Consider the following 19,530-nt stretch of genomic DNA (forward strand, 5'->3'; position numbering starts at 1 on the left):
TAGACATAAGTTAAACTGACTATAAACAAACATTAGAAAATGGATGAGATTTTGAAACAGCCATGGTATAAGCCTGATATTGCTCTCTGATGTGTTCCAATATTGAAAATAATGTCATTAATTGTTGGCTGGTGTGACATGTTTTGTATGTTGGGTTGCTTTACTATGCAGAGAGAAAAGATATCAACATAATGTCTTTGCAGTTGATGTATTTGCTAGTTTGGCATCTCCTCCTCTACTCTTCTCTTTCCTTGTCTCTTCCACTTACCAGCCTGCCAATACATACAGAGCCATGATGAAGAGCCTATTGTAGCTCATCTAGTTGTATGTATTCTCTCTCTCCCTAAAGAAATCTTGTACTGCCTTTGATGCTGTATAGAGTGTGCAAGAGTTTGTGTCATATCTCTGTTGTTTTTTCATCCAAATAGACATAGTCAATGTAGATATATACCGAAACAAACGGTTACTTCCTTCAGTTATAAATTGCTAAGTCGTGTTCAAAGGCATTGTTAAAACTGACCTATTGTTGTCACACATTTTGACGTCAGTAATCCGTTAGCAAAACCGAAGGAATAGCCAGTTTTTGATCTTTTACAGGCCCACTGGGTTAATCCAAGAGAATGCTCTGGTCGCTTATTGATTTTGCCTTTTAGTCATGAGGAAGGGATAGCTCAGTGACAACTGAGTTCCCCCACAGTCAGAGGACCTGGGTTCAAGCACCCCATGCTGAATGTTAGTACCAGCTCCTGGGGTGCTGCTCTGAAACAGACCCTGCCCTGTGCCCTCGCAGTGGGGGATAAGAGTATGTTCCTAGCAGCACCACAAATTACAGATCCATGGAGCTACTGTATAAGACTTTCAGACAAATACTTGATTCAACAGTTTTGGCGCTAGCTACAGTATATATTCCATTAATATGTAATCCTACATCGGCATCAAAGAACCAGGATATATCAGACCCAGGCTGACCTACTTCGTATCACTCATGCTGACTTGTGGATTATTTCTACATTGATGTAAAGCATTAATTTGCTTCAGTACCAGACTGGCACTTTTTAGCGCTGTTACCTGTAAAAGGTGTGTTTGTATAACTAATCGTGTGTGTGTGTGTGTGTGTGTGTGTGTGTGTGTGTGTGAGAGAGAGAGAGAGAGAGAGAGAGAGAGAGAGAGAGAGAGAGAGAGAGAGAGAGAGAGAGAGAGAGTACCCTGCAGTTGTTACATGCACAGAGAAACGCACATGGATTTAGCCTTGAGAGCGTTGGATTCTGTGGAAACCTTTAAAAAACACCTGAAGACTCATCTTTTTAGACAAGCATTTTTAGCCATATAGCTGTGTTGTCTTTGCTCTGTTTTTGTTTTACTGTAAAGCACTTTGTGACTCCTTTTGTCTGTGAAAGGTGCTATATAAATAAAGTTTACTTACTTACTTACAAAGACACGCATACAATATCCTGTCCTTGTCGGTGCTGTTTTGTGGTGTACTTTAATCTCTAAACCTTATATATAATTTCTCTCCCTTTCCTTTTTCTTCTCTTTTGTCTCTTTATCCTCTTCTCTACAACACAGAAACTGTTCTTTGCCACAATTTTAATTTCTGATAAGAACAAATCTTTTTTTTCTCTCCCCCCCACACTTCAGGTTTCATCTATACATGTGGCGGTACACTGAAAGGCCGAAATGGCAGTATAGAATCGCCAGGCTTTCCCTATGGCTACCCTAATGGAGCGAACTGCACCTGGGTCATTGTCGGGGAGGAAGGAAGTCGAATCCAGCTGATGTTCTTGTCCTTTGCCATAGAAGAAGAATATGACTTCTTGTCCTTGTATGATGGACACCCACACCCTGCTAACTTCAGAACCAGGTAGGACCATTGTTTTTTTTTTCCTTGTAAACAAGTGTGCAAATGTAAAAAACTGGCAAAGACAAGGTGGAAGTTTTCTGTTGTTTTGTTTTGCTATGAGTCATAATGTAATGGCAGTAATGTTAAGTAAGACAAATTAGAACTTTATTTTACACACTTTAATTGGACTACTTTCACAGCAAATTATTTGTGTTCAACATCCTCTAATCGCAATTAGAAAGTAGCACGGCAAACACAGCACAAACACCTGTTATGGCATATAGCCCATTGTTTATTATTAGGTCACCAGTGATGTGCAGCCAGTTTTCAGTTGTCTAAGCTGAAGCTATGAAAAGGTACTCCTTTGTTTTTTTGCCAACTGATGATGAGTTGTCATGAAATAATGTGTTTACATGATCAAATGTTAGGGTTCATGAATTTAAAAGAAAACTGAAAACAAAAACGAACCAGACGGATGTACTGGTTCTATTATTGAATGTATCCAATATTTGGAGTTTTGGTATGAATGCATTTTTTTTTGGAAACCAACTGTTTTATAATGACAAACGACATATTTTTCAACAAACATAGAAAAGATGTTATCGGTGCTGGGCTGGATTCTCTCAGTACTATTGCAGCGGAACAAATGACCTTGTATAGTAACAGGGTGCAAATTGCCCAGGCTCAATCAGTGACACTGCGGCTTCCCTTTAGTTATTGAACTAGTTTATCGAGCCCCTCTTGCAAGACACAATACCCAGAAAGAAGCTCATTTCAGATAAGCTATTAAACTCTCTTTGCCTTATGATTTTATCAGGCAATCAATAGTGCCTAATAGCATCTGTCTGTGACTCAATACACATTCGACTGCAATTAAATTATTATTAAGTTATTTAATTCACTGTAAAATGTGATGAGATGGAGATTAGGTTTTGACTGTTGCACAAGTTGGTCCACAAAACGGTCCTTGTCACCTCTGGATCTAAGAACTTTTAAGGTGACCTAGTTTTTCAGAAGTAAATATTTTTACACAGAAGCAGCCTTTGCATAGACTTTTAATTATTTGTTGTATGAGGTATTCAGTAACCTTTAAATCTACTGAGTAAAAACAACAACTTGTTTTTATCAGTCAATAAAATAAAAGAAATTTAAAAATAAAATTGGAAAGCTCTACCAAGCAGAGCCAAACATTTAAAGCAAAATGGTATGAATGAATACTTCTTCTTCCAACTACTCCTTCCCAATACAAACCAAACATTACAGACCAATATATTATACGTGCTAGCTATGGGAAGGAGACAATATTTCGTCAAGTCACTACATGACTCGAAACTATGCTGATAAGCTGTTGTGTTTGATCTTTGGATGAGGCTTCTCTGTCTTGCTCACGTGTCATTCTGTGGAAGCAACAGAAATGAGAAACCAACTGTGAATGAGCTCTTCATTTCATTTTGGATCCTGTGGATGTGAAAATCCACCTGGAACTAATTCTTGGAATCAAGATTATCCAACCGGAAACCACGGAAAGCTCCACCCAAGAGGCTCCTCTTCTTCAAGGCAGTTTGGTTATGGATGCACAAACCCAGGGAGGAATCTCTGCTTATAGATCAGATCCACCCAACAAAAGAAAAGACAACTAAAAAAGATGGCAACTCTGTGCTAGACTAGAGATGCTAAGACCAGCATGGTTTGCCACAAACAAGTTCTATCGAGGTCAGAAATAGATTTCTTTAATAACATTAGGCAAGTGTGAGGCAACTACCACTGACATAGTGCTAAGCAAGAAAATCTGCTTTGGCTTAGTTGAGGAAAAAGTATGTGGGTCATGCAGAGATGAAATGAGTTCTCTTGATACTTGGTCGTTTGCTGAAAAGCAATTCTCTCGCCGTGGGGAATGAACCATGTTCCTCTGGTTCAACAGGCATAATTTCTAATCAGTCAGCTGCAATAATCAACCTTTTTCGGACAATCCTGTGGCTTTTAGTGCTCAAATTGCCATAGAGAGTTAATTAAACAAGGGACCAAAAATAATAATAGAATAGAATAAAATAGAATAGTATAGAGTGAGGTGACCATGACATTTTCTGGCTTTATACAATATGTGATTTCCCAATTCTGCAGGAAAAAGAGAGAGAACAAACAGATAGGAGGAGAGAAAGTGAAAGATGCCCTCTATGCTCTTATTGCTTGATTAGGATTTCCTGCTTATCTGAGATAACAGGAAATGATGTGCTGCGTAAGTGTGTGCACACATGCATTCATGCATACGGTGCGTGTGCACACCGTGTGTGAGGAAGATTTATGGTCTGCATAGTTACGATCGGCCCTCTAGTTAAGCCAAATTACTCTGCTGTCTCATTCTGTCTGTCTCTCTTTCGCTCCTTACAACACACACACGCACGCACGCACGCAAAACACACACACACACACACACACACACACACACACACACACAAACATGCACTGGGACACAGGGCAAAATGGTGATTAAAAGGTTAGATCCATTAACAAGAAAATGGTAATTATGGGGAAAGAGATTAACATGGATCACTCACACACACACACACACACACACACGCACGCGCGCACACACAGACAGACACATGTTTGTGCATGCACACACAATACACACACTAGTCCAATCTGTCAAAATTGTTCAAATTTCTAATGTCACATGACTGACACTCACCTCGTCTGTACTCTAAAGCAGGCTATCATTTCCTCCATTTGAAACACAACATAAAATCAATGGCATGATTTCTGAAAAAGGTATGAAAATTGTACAGGCAGTTTTTTTATGGTAAACGTTCAAGACAACACATTCTCACTCCCATCAAGGTCAGGTTCCTTTGTCGTTTGTTATTTCGCCATTTCGTCATATTTAGACTTGCTTGGTCAGGACTCTTGGCGTCACTTTTTGACGCTCTGGGTCAGGACGTTCGTTTAACTGACATGCGGCACAAAAACGGGACAGTTAGGTTTAGGAAAAGAACGTGGGTGGGGTTACTAAATGTACATTTCAGTGAAGCGGGACAAGAACGGGACATGAACCCCAGTCTCCCGGGTGAAAGTGCTGTGTTGTTTGACCCATCCACCACCCCAACCAATCTCCCTATGCGGATTTTGCGTCTTTCATTGTCACTCTTAATACTACGTCATCTTACCACGCTGCGATCAAGCTGTGCTATACCCAATGCGTTCCATACAGATGCTGAAGGGTGATTTTTGCACCGGTATCCGACGCTGAGAGCCACTGACCAATCGTCAGTATTTAAGAGTTGGGAGTGAGAACAAGCTGCTTTTCATCCAATCAGGGTCACGTCTATTGACAAGTTTCACCACTGACACTTTAATCAAGATTTAAAGTGATTTTTCAATGGATACATTTTTATAAACGAGAAAAGGGCACCCCATTGCTGCGTTTCCAGCCTGGCCTGTTGACAGCACAGCAATCGAGCACTTGTGTGAAACGTACGTCTGATCTGACTGATAATCCATATTATTAACTGACTTTCATGCTAACACAACATATTCAAGCACTGTGAAATAACAATTCATCCCCCCTCGATTATTAATTAACTCTGGTATGAAGTTGGAATTATTGACTGTGACAGAGTGTTTTGAACTTTGGGTGGGTCTTGTCTCACCTGTCCACCCTCTTCATGATATGAGTGCAACAAACAAATATGATAAATGGGAGTCTTGTTCATAATCTCTGTAGAGTTTTGAAACCCACGATGCACTCACACACTGTAACCCCAACATCTAAAACACATTAATATTGCATAGGACCTCATTATCATTCTAGTGTTGCTTTTTGGTCAGTGACAACTGGGTAAAAGCAGACTTTGTCCTCCAAAAGCTTTTGAAGACATAAAGACTATAAATCTTTAATTCTTTCTTTTAATTGCTAATAATATTTAAGTGAATTTGTTCTAAAAACAAGGTATCCCATGTGTCTTCTCAACTGCAAAGTTGGGAATACCTGGAAGAAATATGACATAATAAATATGTAATTGTCCTAACAATTTCCATTGTAGCTCTTCGAGGGAGAGTTTTATTAATTAGATTTATAAAAAAAAAAGGTTTTAATTAAGGGGATTAAAGTGTTAGGTGAAACAGTTCCTGTGATACCAGTGTGGACATTAACGTGCTCATTAACAGTGAAGACGGAGTCACAAATAGAGATGAAGAAGAAAACGGGTGACAGAGAGGCAGAGTTAAGAGGCAAAGACAGAGTGTGTTTGTAAGTAATCATTTTTGAATTATATTGGAGCCTCCTGAGGTGTGCTTGATTTATCCTAAGAGACCCTTAAACAGACAGTGTGACATTTTGAAATGAAGTCTGTTAATTGTCTTCATTGGTCATTTGTCACATTATGTTGTTGGCTTTTCAGCTTGTGGTTATCCTTTGGTTTGAACATTTATTCATTTATCATGTAATAGAAATGCCAGTAACAGTTTTTTGTCATTTCTGATAATAAGGCAAGTGCTTAACAAAGCCACACTGAAGAAGGTCAAGGTAATTTATGTCAGCATCTTTAAAACATTGCACCGTTGTGACAAAAAGAGAGCTAAGCCAGAAGGCAAAGCTCTCGATCTACTGGTCAGTTTTCGTTCCTACCCTCACCTATGGTCATGAAGGCTGGGTCACGACCGAAATAACGAGATCCAGGGTACAAGCGGCCGAAATGGGTTTCCTCAGGAGGGTGGCTGGCGTCTCCCTTAGCGATAGGGGTGAGAAGCTCCGTGAGGAGCTCAGAGTAGAGCCGCTGCTCCTTCGCGTTGAAAGGAGCCAGTTGAGGTGGTTCGGGCATCTGGTAAGGATGCCCCCTGGGCGCCTTCCTAGGGAGGTGTTCCAGGCACGTCCAGCTGGGAGGAGGCCTCGGGGAAGACCCAGGACTAGGTGGAGGGATTATATCTCCAACCTCGCCTGGGAACGCCTCGGGATCCTCCAGTCAGAGCTGGTTAATGTGGCACGGGAAAGGGAAGTTTGGGGTCCCCTGCTGGAGCTGCTCCCCCCGCGACCCGACCCTGGATAAGCGGATGAAGATGGATGGATCTTTAAAACATGCTTAAATAACCTTAAATTATAGCACAGATAAGTGTTGGTTATTTTCATGGCTTTGTTTGTTCATGAAAACAGTTGTGTTCTGTTGCAACCATATTCATGTGTTTATTTACTAAGACCAAAAGTTGAATCATTGCTGTTTATTCATTTCTTTTGACGCTGACAGACAAGCACTGTTTCCTGGTTTGGTAAACATTTGCATAAAGTCCGACATAACACTGCTTTCCCTTGTCACCTCAGTTGCTTTTGTCCTGTCACCATGCGTATTGTAGCTGTAGCTGATGTCTTCCTGTGTTACAAGCTGCCATTTGAAATGAATGGCTTCCTGTCACTCACTGATGTTTTGCCATAGGAAATGTGAATGCCTGGTAAGGTCGTGGCACAGAAATTGTTTGAGTGGAAGACTTGATTAGGACAACAAAGTAGACCTCAGAGAATTTAACAGCTGTCTGGGAATTAATAATGTGTGAGCGTCTGAAAGTTTTTGAGCATGGATGGATAGATGGATGAAATGCAACAATGGCAGAAACAGTACATGTCTTTCTTTGACAGACTTTCAGGATTAAAATAGGAAATATAACCAGATTGAGGATTTGATCCCAATGGTGTGTGGGACTGACGACATGTTGTTGACAGTCAAAAGCTTTGACAAAAGCTTAAATGCTTATTTGTCATTGCTGTCAACATGCAAAATAAAGTCAAACGGTAATCACTTTCTCCCTCATTGCAACAAAAAGTGGGTCACAGAATGCTGAAATAAAGTCATGATTGGGTTTTGGAGAGTAATGAATCAATTCACAGGAAACAAGGGGGAGTCTTAAATAAATAATTGAGAGCAATTCAAAGACCACTTACTGAAATCCTACATTTAGACACTCTTGTGAAAAACACCAACCTTCCCACCCAGACCTGAAAATCTGGTCTTATTTAAAAATGTATAACCAGGGGGACATGCTTCAATGAGGAGGTATCTGCAGCCCACATTTCTGCTATAAACAAAATCGAGACAGATAAAATAATTTTACACATTTAGGGCACACAGAGGATTAACTCATGTAATGTTTAGTAAAGTGAGAGGCACAGGCTCTAGGATTGTTTTTAATGGAAACTAATGGTAAAAGGAGGAATTCATATTTTCGTGGTTACCATATTGTTTCTTTGGAGATATACAGGCCCTAATAATTGTCATGTCTGGTTATACTTGACTTTTTACTATCTCTTTTGAGATGTCAAATTTATATTATTAATCCTATTATTGTTTCTTTTTTTCAGCAAAATTCAAAGATTTGTGTAGACCTTGCTTTCCATTATAACTATTGTCTTTACTTGTGCACACTTTAGATGTCAAGAGTTTGTTTTACAGCAAGAAACTGCAAAGTCAGGCTCGCAAAAACAGCTACTGAAGTTGTATCCGGTCACTGTATGAATATTTGATCAATGCAGTTTGTCAGCTTGTCCATTCCATCTAGTGGCTTTGTTTGTTTTGTGCAAGCAAATCTGTTCTTAAACCATTTACTAAAGTAAAACTAGGTTTGTGTAGATGCATGTCAACAGTCTGACTGGCTCCAATCTATATAATCTCAGCCCCTGATCCTTAGAAATGTGGTTAGAATGTCTGTACATTACATTTATACAGAGGTCAACAACACAGATTTAGACTTAAATGTAGTGTTAAATGTTTTATTTGTGGTTTCAGACAGATTGAGAGGCAGACTGTTATGGTCAATTTATTTTGAACAACCACTCACAGTAAATGTTCACCATTTGATATAAGTTTTATATGACATTAATCTCTGAAATATCTCCATTGTTGTTTGTTGTTTGCACTTTTTTTCCAACGATTATATGTCTTGGAGAAAAAAATCTATCAGTGCAAGGGTATGCTTGAGGTTGTTGCATATATCCAGGGCCACGTGGATGCAGAATTCTGCAGAATTTTCTGCAGATTTTCAACAAATTAAAATAATTAAAAATAAAACTCAGAATGTTCAAACATCTCCGACCCAAGCAGAAAAACAGTCAGCTAAATTCCGTAGATTTTTATTCTTGATCACCGCTGAAAATTAAAAAAAAATAAATAAAGGTCTGCAGATTCTGTTTGGGTCTGCATATTATTTATAGTGTGTAAAAAGCAAGACTCTTTCTAGTCTTGAAAAGTGAATAACACCACCATGTAAACTACTCAATGTGGTGCCCTCTTAACCTCAGAGCAAGCAGAAGATATGACTGGAGGGGAAAAACGTGTAGAGAGTAGTATTTAAATCTCAGTTATCAAAATTATATTAATAATTATATATATATATATATATATATATATATATATATATATATATATATATATATATATATATATATATATATATATAATAAATAATTACGTCTTTTTTTTTATAAATCCTGAACATACATTTTTTTACAAAAAAATACAGTAGCCTAGGTATGTTTTGGGTTATGTTAACATGCTTCCAATACTTCTGGAAAGAAATTACTATTACCAAATAAACACAGTTAGGCTACTGCAACAAAGTATGGCGCACTGCTGGAGACACATTACAGATTGTTTAAATGCCTGACTATAACTAAGACTACTAACATCTAAACTCAAAGAATGTAGGAGGAGATGCCTTTTTTATTTATATTTTTTCATTATTCTTTTTTGATGTCATTATTTACATAATGTAGCTAGAGATTTCTAGAAATGTGCAAATGTTCCAATTCCCCCTGAATGCAGCATAGATGTTGCGGCTTGTTGCGGTATGTCATGCCATGGGCCAGTTCAGGTGTGAAAGATTTATTTTGGAGGATGAATAAAGCTTTCAATTTGGATGATTAACTTTCGTAAGTACTATGATCAGAAACTTACTCCACCTATGGTGTAATTTTTGTTGTATACTCGTTGTTAGCTAGCATTCGGTAACCGTTAGTTAGCTAACTAGCTAGCTACCTGTTGTAAAATTAATTAACTGCTATTGCATCTAACGTTAGCTAGCTATTTCTGTATTATCTAGCTAATGTTTGCTAGCTCTAGCTATCGTCAGTATGTCGTCAGTCTATGTTGGTTATAGGCTACTGGCTTCTGAATTTGAAGGGCTAACGTTAAACATAAGTTGTATGTCCTTTATAGAGTATAACGTTACACAGCTAGCATATATTTAAAGGCCTATTAGGTTTTCCCCCCATAGTTTAACGTTACCTTTTTGTTTCTTGCTTGTGGATTAAAATGGTAACGTTAACATGTTAGCATTAGGTGTAACATTTTTAGCAATGTGGTTGTTGCTGTTGTATTTGGTGATTTTTTTTTTTTTATGTTGTCAAGTTCAAGACAAAAACAACCAAATATGTATTATGTGACTATGTCGTGGAAGAAAGCGAATAGGTGAGGTTGGGGGGGAAACAGCGGCCCTGAAGTCTTATTTTGTCAGATGTCACCCAAGTCTTGGGACCTGGGGCTGGTGAAGGAACTGAAGCAGGGGCATTTGTCAGGTCAGTGAGTGACTGACTGAGGTCACAGGGGAGGAAAGCAGGACTGTAGGAGAGGTGAGAGCAAATGGGCTAGTCAGGGACCTGGCAGCCTTTTGTTTTACTCTGGACAGAGTGCAGTGTGACAGTTACACTATAATGCTCGTCTTACCCCACCGTCAGATTGCCAGAATTTCAGTTGTGACTTATCACAACTCTTTGGGAAAGTGTTATCTGGGTGTGGTATAGCATTTCTGTCGCTCTCTGGAGAATTTGTGCAACTAGTCTGAAATCAGTTAATGTGTATTATGTTATTACGGTGGCCGACGGGGCAAACGCACTGCAACTTAATGAAACAGACGCAAATAGACAATGAAGACAAGTAAATTAAGAAAACATCTTCATAAATTTGACAACACATGCGCAGCATTTAGCAAACTCGCCGCAAATACACATAACACCAATTGATGGCAATACATATAATTCGCATTTTTCCTTCCTTTTTTGCGACATTTCAAAAGTTTGCTTAAAATTCACTTGACAATTAGATGGAAACATGACTATTGAAAACCTGCACTACGTGCAACACAAAGGCTGTGGGAAACGGGAGTGTGTGATTGGTGTGAAAATAAGCAAATATGGTCTTTGATGTTTGGACAATATTCCTGAGTGGAATTGAGTACACTTTTTTGGGAAGAAAGCAAGAGGTGTATATGTAGATGTATGTATGTGTGTGTGTGTGTGTAAGTGAGTGAGCCGTTTGTGTGAGTGTGAACCGAGGTGTGTTTACCCCTGAGGTAGTGGTATTTCATCTCTTCCTGCATCAGTTCTGCCCTGTAGGGGGTAAGAGGTGTGTGTGTGTGTTTGTTTGTGTGTGCATGTGTGCTAGAAGATCCAAACAGCTTTGCTCAGGTTAAATAGACAGGAAGGAAGAGAAAAAGTTTCTCTTCATTTTTTCTTTTTGTGGCTTTTTTCAAGGCTTTTCTCTCTGCATGCTCCTGTGTATGAGGTCAAGACCAGCATTTTTTTTCGCTTAAAAATCTGAATAACTTTATATTTGCCTGTGTATAGAATATTTTGACTTTGTTAAGAAGGCTAATTCATGCAGTCTAAAGTGCAATGGTAAAACACAGCAGCGCAATGCCGTTCATCTCAGCTGAGAACGGAGAAATGTCTGGCTGAGTCCTTCCCTTCCCTACTCTGTATTATATATTGAATTGAATGTTATCTGTAGATATCACCAGTAGGGCTGGGCGATATGGAGAAAAACAGATATCACGATATTCTTGACCAAATACCTCAATATCAATTAGTGCTGCAGCTATCGATTATTTTAGTAATCGAGTATTCTACAGATTATTACATTGATTGAGTAATCGAATAAGAAATACTTAAACAAATACTTAAACAGCAATAGTTAATATTTATTATTGCTGTTTACTAAATAGACAGGTTTCCTTTTTTAGAAAAAGCAAAACATTTTATTGCCAAATTCCAAGACCCTTAAAAAAAAAGAAAAGTAAATTTTTGGAGGCCCAAATGTTAATATTTTTCACCCCCTTCTTGCCTCTGGCTCTTTGCACTGGATATGCCAAAGAGCTGTTCACTAACCTGAGGGTAAATATGACGGTACAAAGCTTACAGTAGGTCCATTCAACTATACTGTTCTGGGGGACACATTTTCAGAAGGCTGATACACAGTGAGGAGAAAGGAGAAAGAATAAAGAATGCAGACATCACCGGCATGATGACGTCATTCACGTGCATATTAAGTAGCCATGCTGGGGAAGAGTTGGTTAGCCTCTGGCAGCAGCTAAGTTTCCAGAGATTAGTAGCAAACTAATAAACAGTTAGACTACAAACCGACAGATTTTGTTTTAGCTCGCTGGTAAAACATCGCTGTTTGCAGAGTAGCATGCTGTAGTTGTGTAAAACGGCGCGGTGGACGAGAGCAGCAGACGTTAATGTTACCTCGTGTCGGGCTCGTTCCGTGGAATGGAGGAGTAGACTGGATGTTTTCTACTGAGATGATGTAGCAGCATGTTTGCAGCTTTAAATGATCCCAAACTTCTTCTCTTAGCCCCTCACTATTTTTGCTGTCTCCCTTCATTGGTAATCTGGGCCGTCAGTCTTGTGTCCACAGAAGCGTCAACCTCTTGTGCGCTAGTAATAATCCTCCGTGCGGAAACACAGTGAGCCGTACAACCTTAATTACATTGATTTAACAAAGCTTCGAGGCAAAGAATTTTGCTTTGAGGATTATTCGAGTTATTCGAGGAATTGTTTCAGCCCTAATATCGATGTTGCGGCGATATTCTAGGGTTGACAATTGGTGCTTTAACAAAATATAGACAATTTATAGAAAAGCTAGAACAATCTGGTTCAGAAAAGTACATTACTTTACTGTAATGCAGCCTTTAAAACCAGTAAAAGACAACACTTATGTCATATCACGATATTATGATATCCAAAATCTAAGACGATATCTAGTCTGGTATCATGATATCCAAAATCTAAGACGATATCTAGTCTCATATGACGATATCAATATAAATTCAATATATTGTCCAGCCCTAATCACCAGTGTTGTGACCAAGTTATCTTTGCTCATGCTCATGTCAAGTTTTTTTTGGTCAAGTCACAGGTTATGTCAAGTCCAGTCCTTAGTTAAAGCAAGTCAAATCCCAAATCATGTAACTTTTTTTAGACCCAAGATAAAGCACTCTTACCTGTAGTACCCAGTTGTTATAAAGAGAAAAGACAATGTATTAGTAGCCCATCTAATAAAATGATTGGCTAGTTTGTAAGATGAAATCCCCAAAACCGCTGTATTGCAGTGATGCGTTTCTCGTCACAGCCCTAGCTGTAAGAACACAGCATGCCTTGCAGTACCAAGGGAATAGCACAAGGAGGCAATGTTTATTTGCAGTTATGCAATACTATTAGTACAGTAGATGCTGTGTGCACACAGCATCTCGACAAGAAATTCCTATCTCTTTTTTAAATATTGTTAATCAACATAGTTAATAGAAAATTGTGAAGATGTACATGGACTATACCTGATATCAACAGTCCACTTGTGCTGGACACAAATTAACTTGCATAAACCAAATAAACCCTGTCTCGATAACTGTGTTGCTGCACCAATTTTATTACATTTTGGCACTGTGGGTGTCCATCAGGAGTCCAATGTGGTGTAATGATCCCTGCAAGAAAACTTTGAGGAGTGAATGTTGTGTGGACTTGCATTGATTTGTTCATAATTGCTAAGCCTTGTGTGCAGGGAAATGCTCAGGATGTGAGTGTATTTGTGCGTCGCAGAGGGATACTTTCATTGGAAGTTGCAAAGCTATTTTCAGCTATTTAAGAAATCAGCCGTGTTTCTATTTAATGTGAATGCAGTGCTGTAAAAAGGGCACATGGCATTAGATTTGTGTCTCTGGGAGGGGGTACCTTAATCTGACACTACAAACACCTTTTCTTAAATGTTCCTTTTTTCCTCTTTTATACTTTGCTAAATACAATTTATTTTTGCAACTCACACAAAGGAGAAAACAAACAGTGTTATGTTCATTGAAATATAATTTCCTGATGGAAAGCTCATCATTTGTAACTCCTTTTCTTCAAATTACAAAATGTCTCGGTTTCTAATATTTACTTTCTAGTCACTGTCTGCTCTGAACTTAAGCTTTCAGTTCATCATCACTCCTGCCTGATTCTCACAATCTGTCTCAGTCTTTCCGTCAATGTCTGCCTTTCTCTGAATGATTGTAATTCCCTCTTTCATCTCTCTGTTTCTTAATTGCTGTCTCTCATCCACTCTCTGTGTCTCTCTTTTCACAATATTAATTCAAACCCCCCCCCACCTCACCCACCCCATCTGTTTCTCTCTCAATCCTTCCTATAAATGTCATTAATTCAGTACTGATAACCAGCTCTGTTCTTCTCAGCTCAGCCAGGCACATATTATAATTATAATCATTACAATAACTTTTAACAGTGCAGTACAATATTCAAGAGTCAAATCCCCTGGTGAAATATGTCTCTTGAGACTTTGGAGCTCCTATTCTTTGTGTCATATTGTGGCCACTGTAGCCCATAAAGATTATGTCGGCATGCATTAATACACCTGGGGCTGGTGTTAATTGATTTTTTTTTTCCTCCTCATTTTAGTAGTCTTATGAGAGAAAGTGTGCGCTGCTTCACACCATATGCAATGACCTATCCATTACAATGAGCAAATTGAAATACTAACCACCTCTCAGTGCTTGATGAAGGCAAACTTCTACTTCAGAAACTGCCATATGCACAATGCAATGGGTTTCACATCTAATTATGTACGTTACTTAACATGAACTCATAATCCATGTAAAATATAACTGGGTGAATCAGCCAAGAAACTCTATAACCTTTTACTCATAAAATATTTTACTTAGAACCATAGGCTACAGATATTTCAAGTTGGCGGTTGACATAATCTTTGTAACAATGATAGTGTATGAGTAATGCGCATATACTGTATACTATGAACCAACCTTGACAGTACAAACTGTTCTTTCTTTAATAATGGGGGAACTTAAAGGAGAATTCCAGACAATTTTTACAGCAAGGATGGCCTGTTCATGTTGCACAGACATTTTAATTGCATTTTGTGTCTGTTAAGAGGCACAAAGGCACTCTAAAACTTGAGTGGAAGCTCGTAGACGTAGATGCAGCAACTCTGTTTTGACCGCACCGATTCGGGTAATTTATTTTTTCTATCGACTGTACTCGCATATTTATAGCAATCAAGATTAACATAAAAATTGGTCAGAATTTTCCTTTAATGTTCCTAGAAATGAATCATAACTGAGAGCAGTGTTCTTCTAACAATTTTTACAAATATTTTGTGAAAGTGCTAACTCAATCTTTTTTCTAAAGTCTGATGTCAATAAGCCTTTTGTTGGCTTTGTAACCACTCACTTGGAAGTACAAAGATGTGTATACCTACTGTTCATAAATATTCATAGGAGACTTAACATAATATGAGCAAGGCACGCACAAACACTTATGGCAGTTGGCACTTGTCGTGAAACCTTAAGCTTGTCATTGCAAATCTGAGTGGCAATAAACAAGGCAATTGTGTGTGTGTGTGTGTGTGTGTGTGTCTGTCTGTCTGTCTGTGTGTGTGTGTGTGTGTGTGTGTGTGTGTGTGTGTGTGTGTGTGTGTTAAGAAGTATTGCTTTCCAAAAAAAAAACAGTGAAGCTTATAGTCGTAATCTTGGCAACAGCAAGATGTGCCTTTGTGATAAAAGCAGCAACACTTTGGCAATTCTTTGGGAACTGTTACAGCATCAGAGTTAACATACATTTTTGTGCAGTTCCGCTTCAATGTATGTCTAGGTTACACTAGTCTGGATCAACGGAAGTACATTTCCAGGATAATTGCCTGACATGTCACTCTGTTCGCTTTGGAAAACAACAAGAAACTTGGAGCTACAAAGCTACACGCTAAAAATAGCAGGTTATGAAGAAAATTTGGATTGTGCAACAAGGCAGGTCAGCTTTTTTTCTTCTTCTGGGAATTATTGTAAAGATTTACAAGGTAGATATTTCCAGCATTTACTATCTAACTGGACATTTTGGGACCATTTGGAGAGGATTGCTGTGTACACACAGCAATACAGTGGTTAAAGCAAATTATGTTTAACCATGTATCTAGGCCTGTCACGATAACAAATTTTGCTGTACAGATGTACAGTTGTGGAATTGCCGTTTGTGACACGTAAGTTCTCAGACTAGAGACTCTGTACTACATTTTACAATTATTTAACACTAAATATTACATTTAAATAATATATAATTAATTAATAAAATCTATATGTATGGCTATCTGCCACGTGGCGAGTAAATGTACCAAAATAGTTTGTTTTTCAGTCTTCATTTTGGCGAAGGTGCGGCTTCTGCTCCTCTGCAGGTCGGAGCTTCGTGGGGGCGGGCCGACACACACACACACACACACACACACACACACACACACACACACACACACACACACTCAGGCACCAACTCTGACATACTTTCCACACTCTGTGTCCGCGGACAGCTGTAGGCTTGTACCGTTAATGTTCTGTGCATTGTCGGACACATGCAGCCACTTTCCTGAAACCGCTTGCGAGACTGACGAGTCCAGCGGCGTGTATGTCCGAGCCCGTCTCCACCGCCTCCACCTGCAGGTTGTCAGTTGTGTGGTTTGGAATGAAAGGAAGAAAACGGGACGCCGAGTAACACGGTGGATATCGCTCATTTTTTTTTTTTTTTTTTTTTTGACGGCGCCTTAACTGCAAAGTGCTGCAGGAAACCCTGCTCCAACTCTCTCGCTCTCTCCGCCTGGAGTCCCGCCCACACAAAGACCATGCGACTGACAAGAGGGTTCACTCCTCGTTACGCTAAGGAACCGAGAGTGGTCCTCCAGTCTCTTTGGTAGAGAGAGAGGGAGAGACGAGGAAAACAAACAAGCATGCAAATGGAAATTATCGTGGCCGGAAAAATTATTGAGCTCATTTTTTTTTATCATGCGATAACTCGATTTATTGACTATCGCGACAGGCCTACATGTATCCAACTAATTAAATAGCTTACGTAACTGTATAGTGTGAACAGTTAACTTTGTGGAGTGCAAATGTTCCACCAAAACAAGTTCCTTCCCGAGACCATTTTGCAGAGCCACTATCGCTGTGTCCAGAGCTTAGCGCCAACCCAAGACGATTGTGACTGGTTTAAAGAAATGCAAACAACCCAGGGCGTTTTTTCTCCTATCCCATCCCAGAATGTATGTGTGAAGTAGCCAGACCTTACTCCACATTGCTGAGAAAATAGGTCTGGCAATGCAAGACTAAGGTCCTTCTCCATAAACAACATGAAATCAAGGAGAGGGTTAACTTTTCCTGCTAAAGATTTCCCACTGTGGTCAGAAAGCACAGGGGAGAAACTTTGTTTCTCTCACTATGACTCAAGAGTCGGTAGTCGCTCCGAAGCTAATCGCCATCACTCTCTCACTTCTCCCTCGCTCTATCACTCACTCCCCACACACACAGACACGCCGGCTTGACGCACACACCAGCGCACAAGTATAAACATCAGGCCACTTACGTAGGCTACGGCGAGAGCTCTGTGTGGAGCCTCCGCAGAACCATAAAACAGGCTTAACTCCGTTTGTTTTGGATGGATAGCCGGCTAATGAGAACCAGGGCGGCGTAACAAGTCAGCCAATATACTTTGGATGACTCTCATGTCTGGTAATATTGACAGTCACAGGAGTGTGTGTGTGTGTGTGTGTGTGTGTGTGTGTGTGTGTGTGTGTGTGTGTGTGTGTGTGTGTGTGTGTGTGTGTGTGTGTGTGTGTGTGTGTGTGTGTGTGTGTGTGTGTGTGTGTGTGTGTGTGTGTGTGTGTGTTCCAGTAATTCCAGTGGTTAAGCTGGTAAGCCCCTCAAGCTGCCCATTACAACACACCCACACAGCTCCTCCAGGCCAGTCACCAAGGTGTCGGGAAGACTGTTCCTCAGGGAGGGATCACTGTGATCAGCCACAGAGCTGGCCCACTGCCCCTGGAGGGAGAAATGGAGACACTGCCTGGCAATACATACAGATTAAACCGAGGGAGGCAGAGGGGGAGATGAAGAGAGAGAGAAAGGGATGGTGAGAGGAAGAGAGGCCAGATTGGGATGACAGGAAGGGAGAAGAGGAAAGGAGAAAACTGAGTATGTAGGATGAACATACTACATATAAAAAAAAACAAGGATTAGAAGATTTCTGTCTCATTCTTCTCACTGAATTGGCCTCTGCATTGAATTTTGTTATCTAGAGAATTTAAAGCTTTGGGATACCTTCCCCTCTAGTATTTGACAACACCACCAGATTTCTGCTATGGCTGGCTTTTTGTTGTTGTCTTGTACTGAACAGTTTTTCCCCATTTCTGTGTATCCCCTGTCATTGTTTCTAGTTGCTTCTGTCTCGAAAATGGCATCAGCTGATCTGTGCAGCACTGTTTCCTTTGAGTTAGTATCCTCAAACAGATGATTCACCTGAGCCACAAATGGACTTTCTGAAAAACACATTGCCTTTGGGGATATGATGTTTTTTCTTCTTGAAATGCCATTTTCCCTTACTCAGGTTGATGTGATAATCTGTGTTTGTACTCTTGACGCCTGTCAGTGATAAAAAAATAAGCACTCCTTGTTATTTCTGTAACACACCTTTTATAGGTGCGTGGCAAATGTTAAAACAACAATGTGTCGCTGTAGTCTCGTAGCCACCTACTGGCCCTCTGGAGGTTAGCAGTGAACTGTGTGGGCTGGATAAGACGGGCTTCTCTCATTATATTATATGAAGACAAGCTATGGTGAGTCATTCAGGTCTCTACATTTCAGTTACTCTACATTGACGTGGGATGCCAGAGGAATCATTCCCTTTAGTATGTCACATAACACAAACAGAAAGATACAGCATCAGTGACTCATTCACACCGTGGGTATGTTGTTTCTGTTTTCCCACACATTTTCTCCACTGCCACTTCTAGACAAAATGTTACAGATTGTGTTCTCACTTGGTTCAGCTCTGCTTCATTTAAACTGCTCTTGTGTTAGTGTGTCTATGCTTGTGTGCCTGCAATATCCTGTCTCTTCTTTATACATATTTGCGTTGTCTTGTACATATTTACAGTGCAAAAAAGTCGTATGGACCAAAGAATTCTTGATTTCTTGTGTACTTTAATAATTTAGCAACCAGGTATTATTTTGTTATCCAGGGCTATTCAGCCACTTGCTATGTAGAGTTTTTTTCTAGCCAAAAACCCAAGCAAAGTTTACAGAAGGTAATTTTACTTACTAGCATTCCTTTGGACAGAAATGAAATACTATTAGGTGATAATCATCTGTTAGTTTCTGTAAATGGAATGAAAGTCTGATAATACTAAAGAAATTCCACTAAGTAAGGGTTCATTTTCACATTTCACATATTCACTGTATTTTAAACAAGTTATACACTGCCTTTCCATGTGTATAGCTGTCTGAGACTCTATATTTCATCCCCTTTATAACAGTTTGTATTACATCAAGGAGCAGACATATTTTCTATGTCTCTCTGGAAACGTATGTATAATTTTGAGTTCATTTAATTAGTA

The 19,530-nt window shown here is 39.4% G+C and overlaps 1 protein-coding gene across 1 annotated transcript in view; it reads left to right on the forward strand.

Annotated features, from left to right (window-relative positions):
- Positions 1–723: 723 nt before the first annotated feature.
- csmd3b (CUB and Sushi multiple domains 3b) overlaps positions 724–19,530 on the forward strand; it is a 289,126-nt gene continuing 270,319 nt past the window's right edge. The window contains exons 1-2 of the mRNA XM_028596859.1: positions 724–802; positions 1,639–1,861. Of these exons, the coding sequence (XP_028452660.1) occupies positions 724–802; positions 1,639–1,861 (302 nt within the window). The remainder of the gene's footprint in view (positions 803–1,638; positions 1,862–19,530) is intronic.

Source organism: Perca flavescens, chromosome 14, assembly GCF_004354835.1.
Source record: "Perca flavescens isolate YP-PL-M2 chromosome 14, PFLA_1.0, whole genome shotgun sequence".
Lineage (NCBI taxonomy): Eukaryota > Metazoa > Chordata > Actinopteri > Perciformes > Percidae > Perca > Perca flavescens.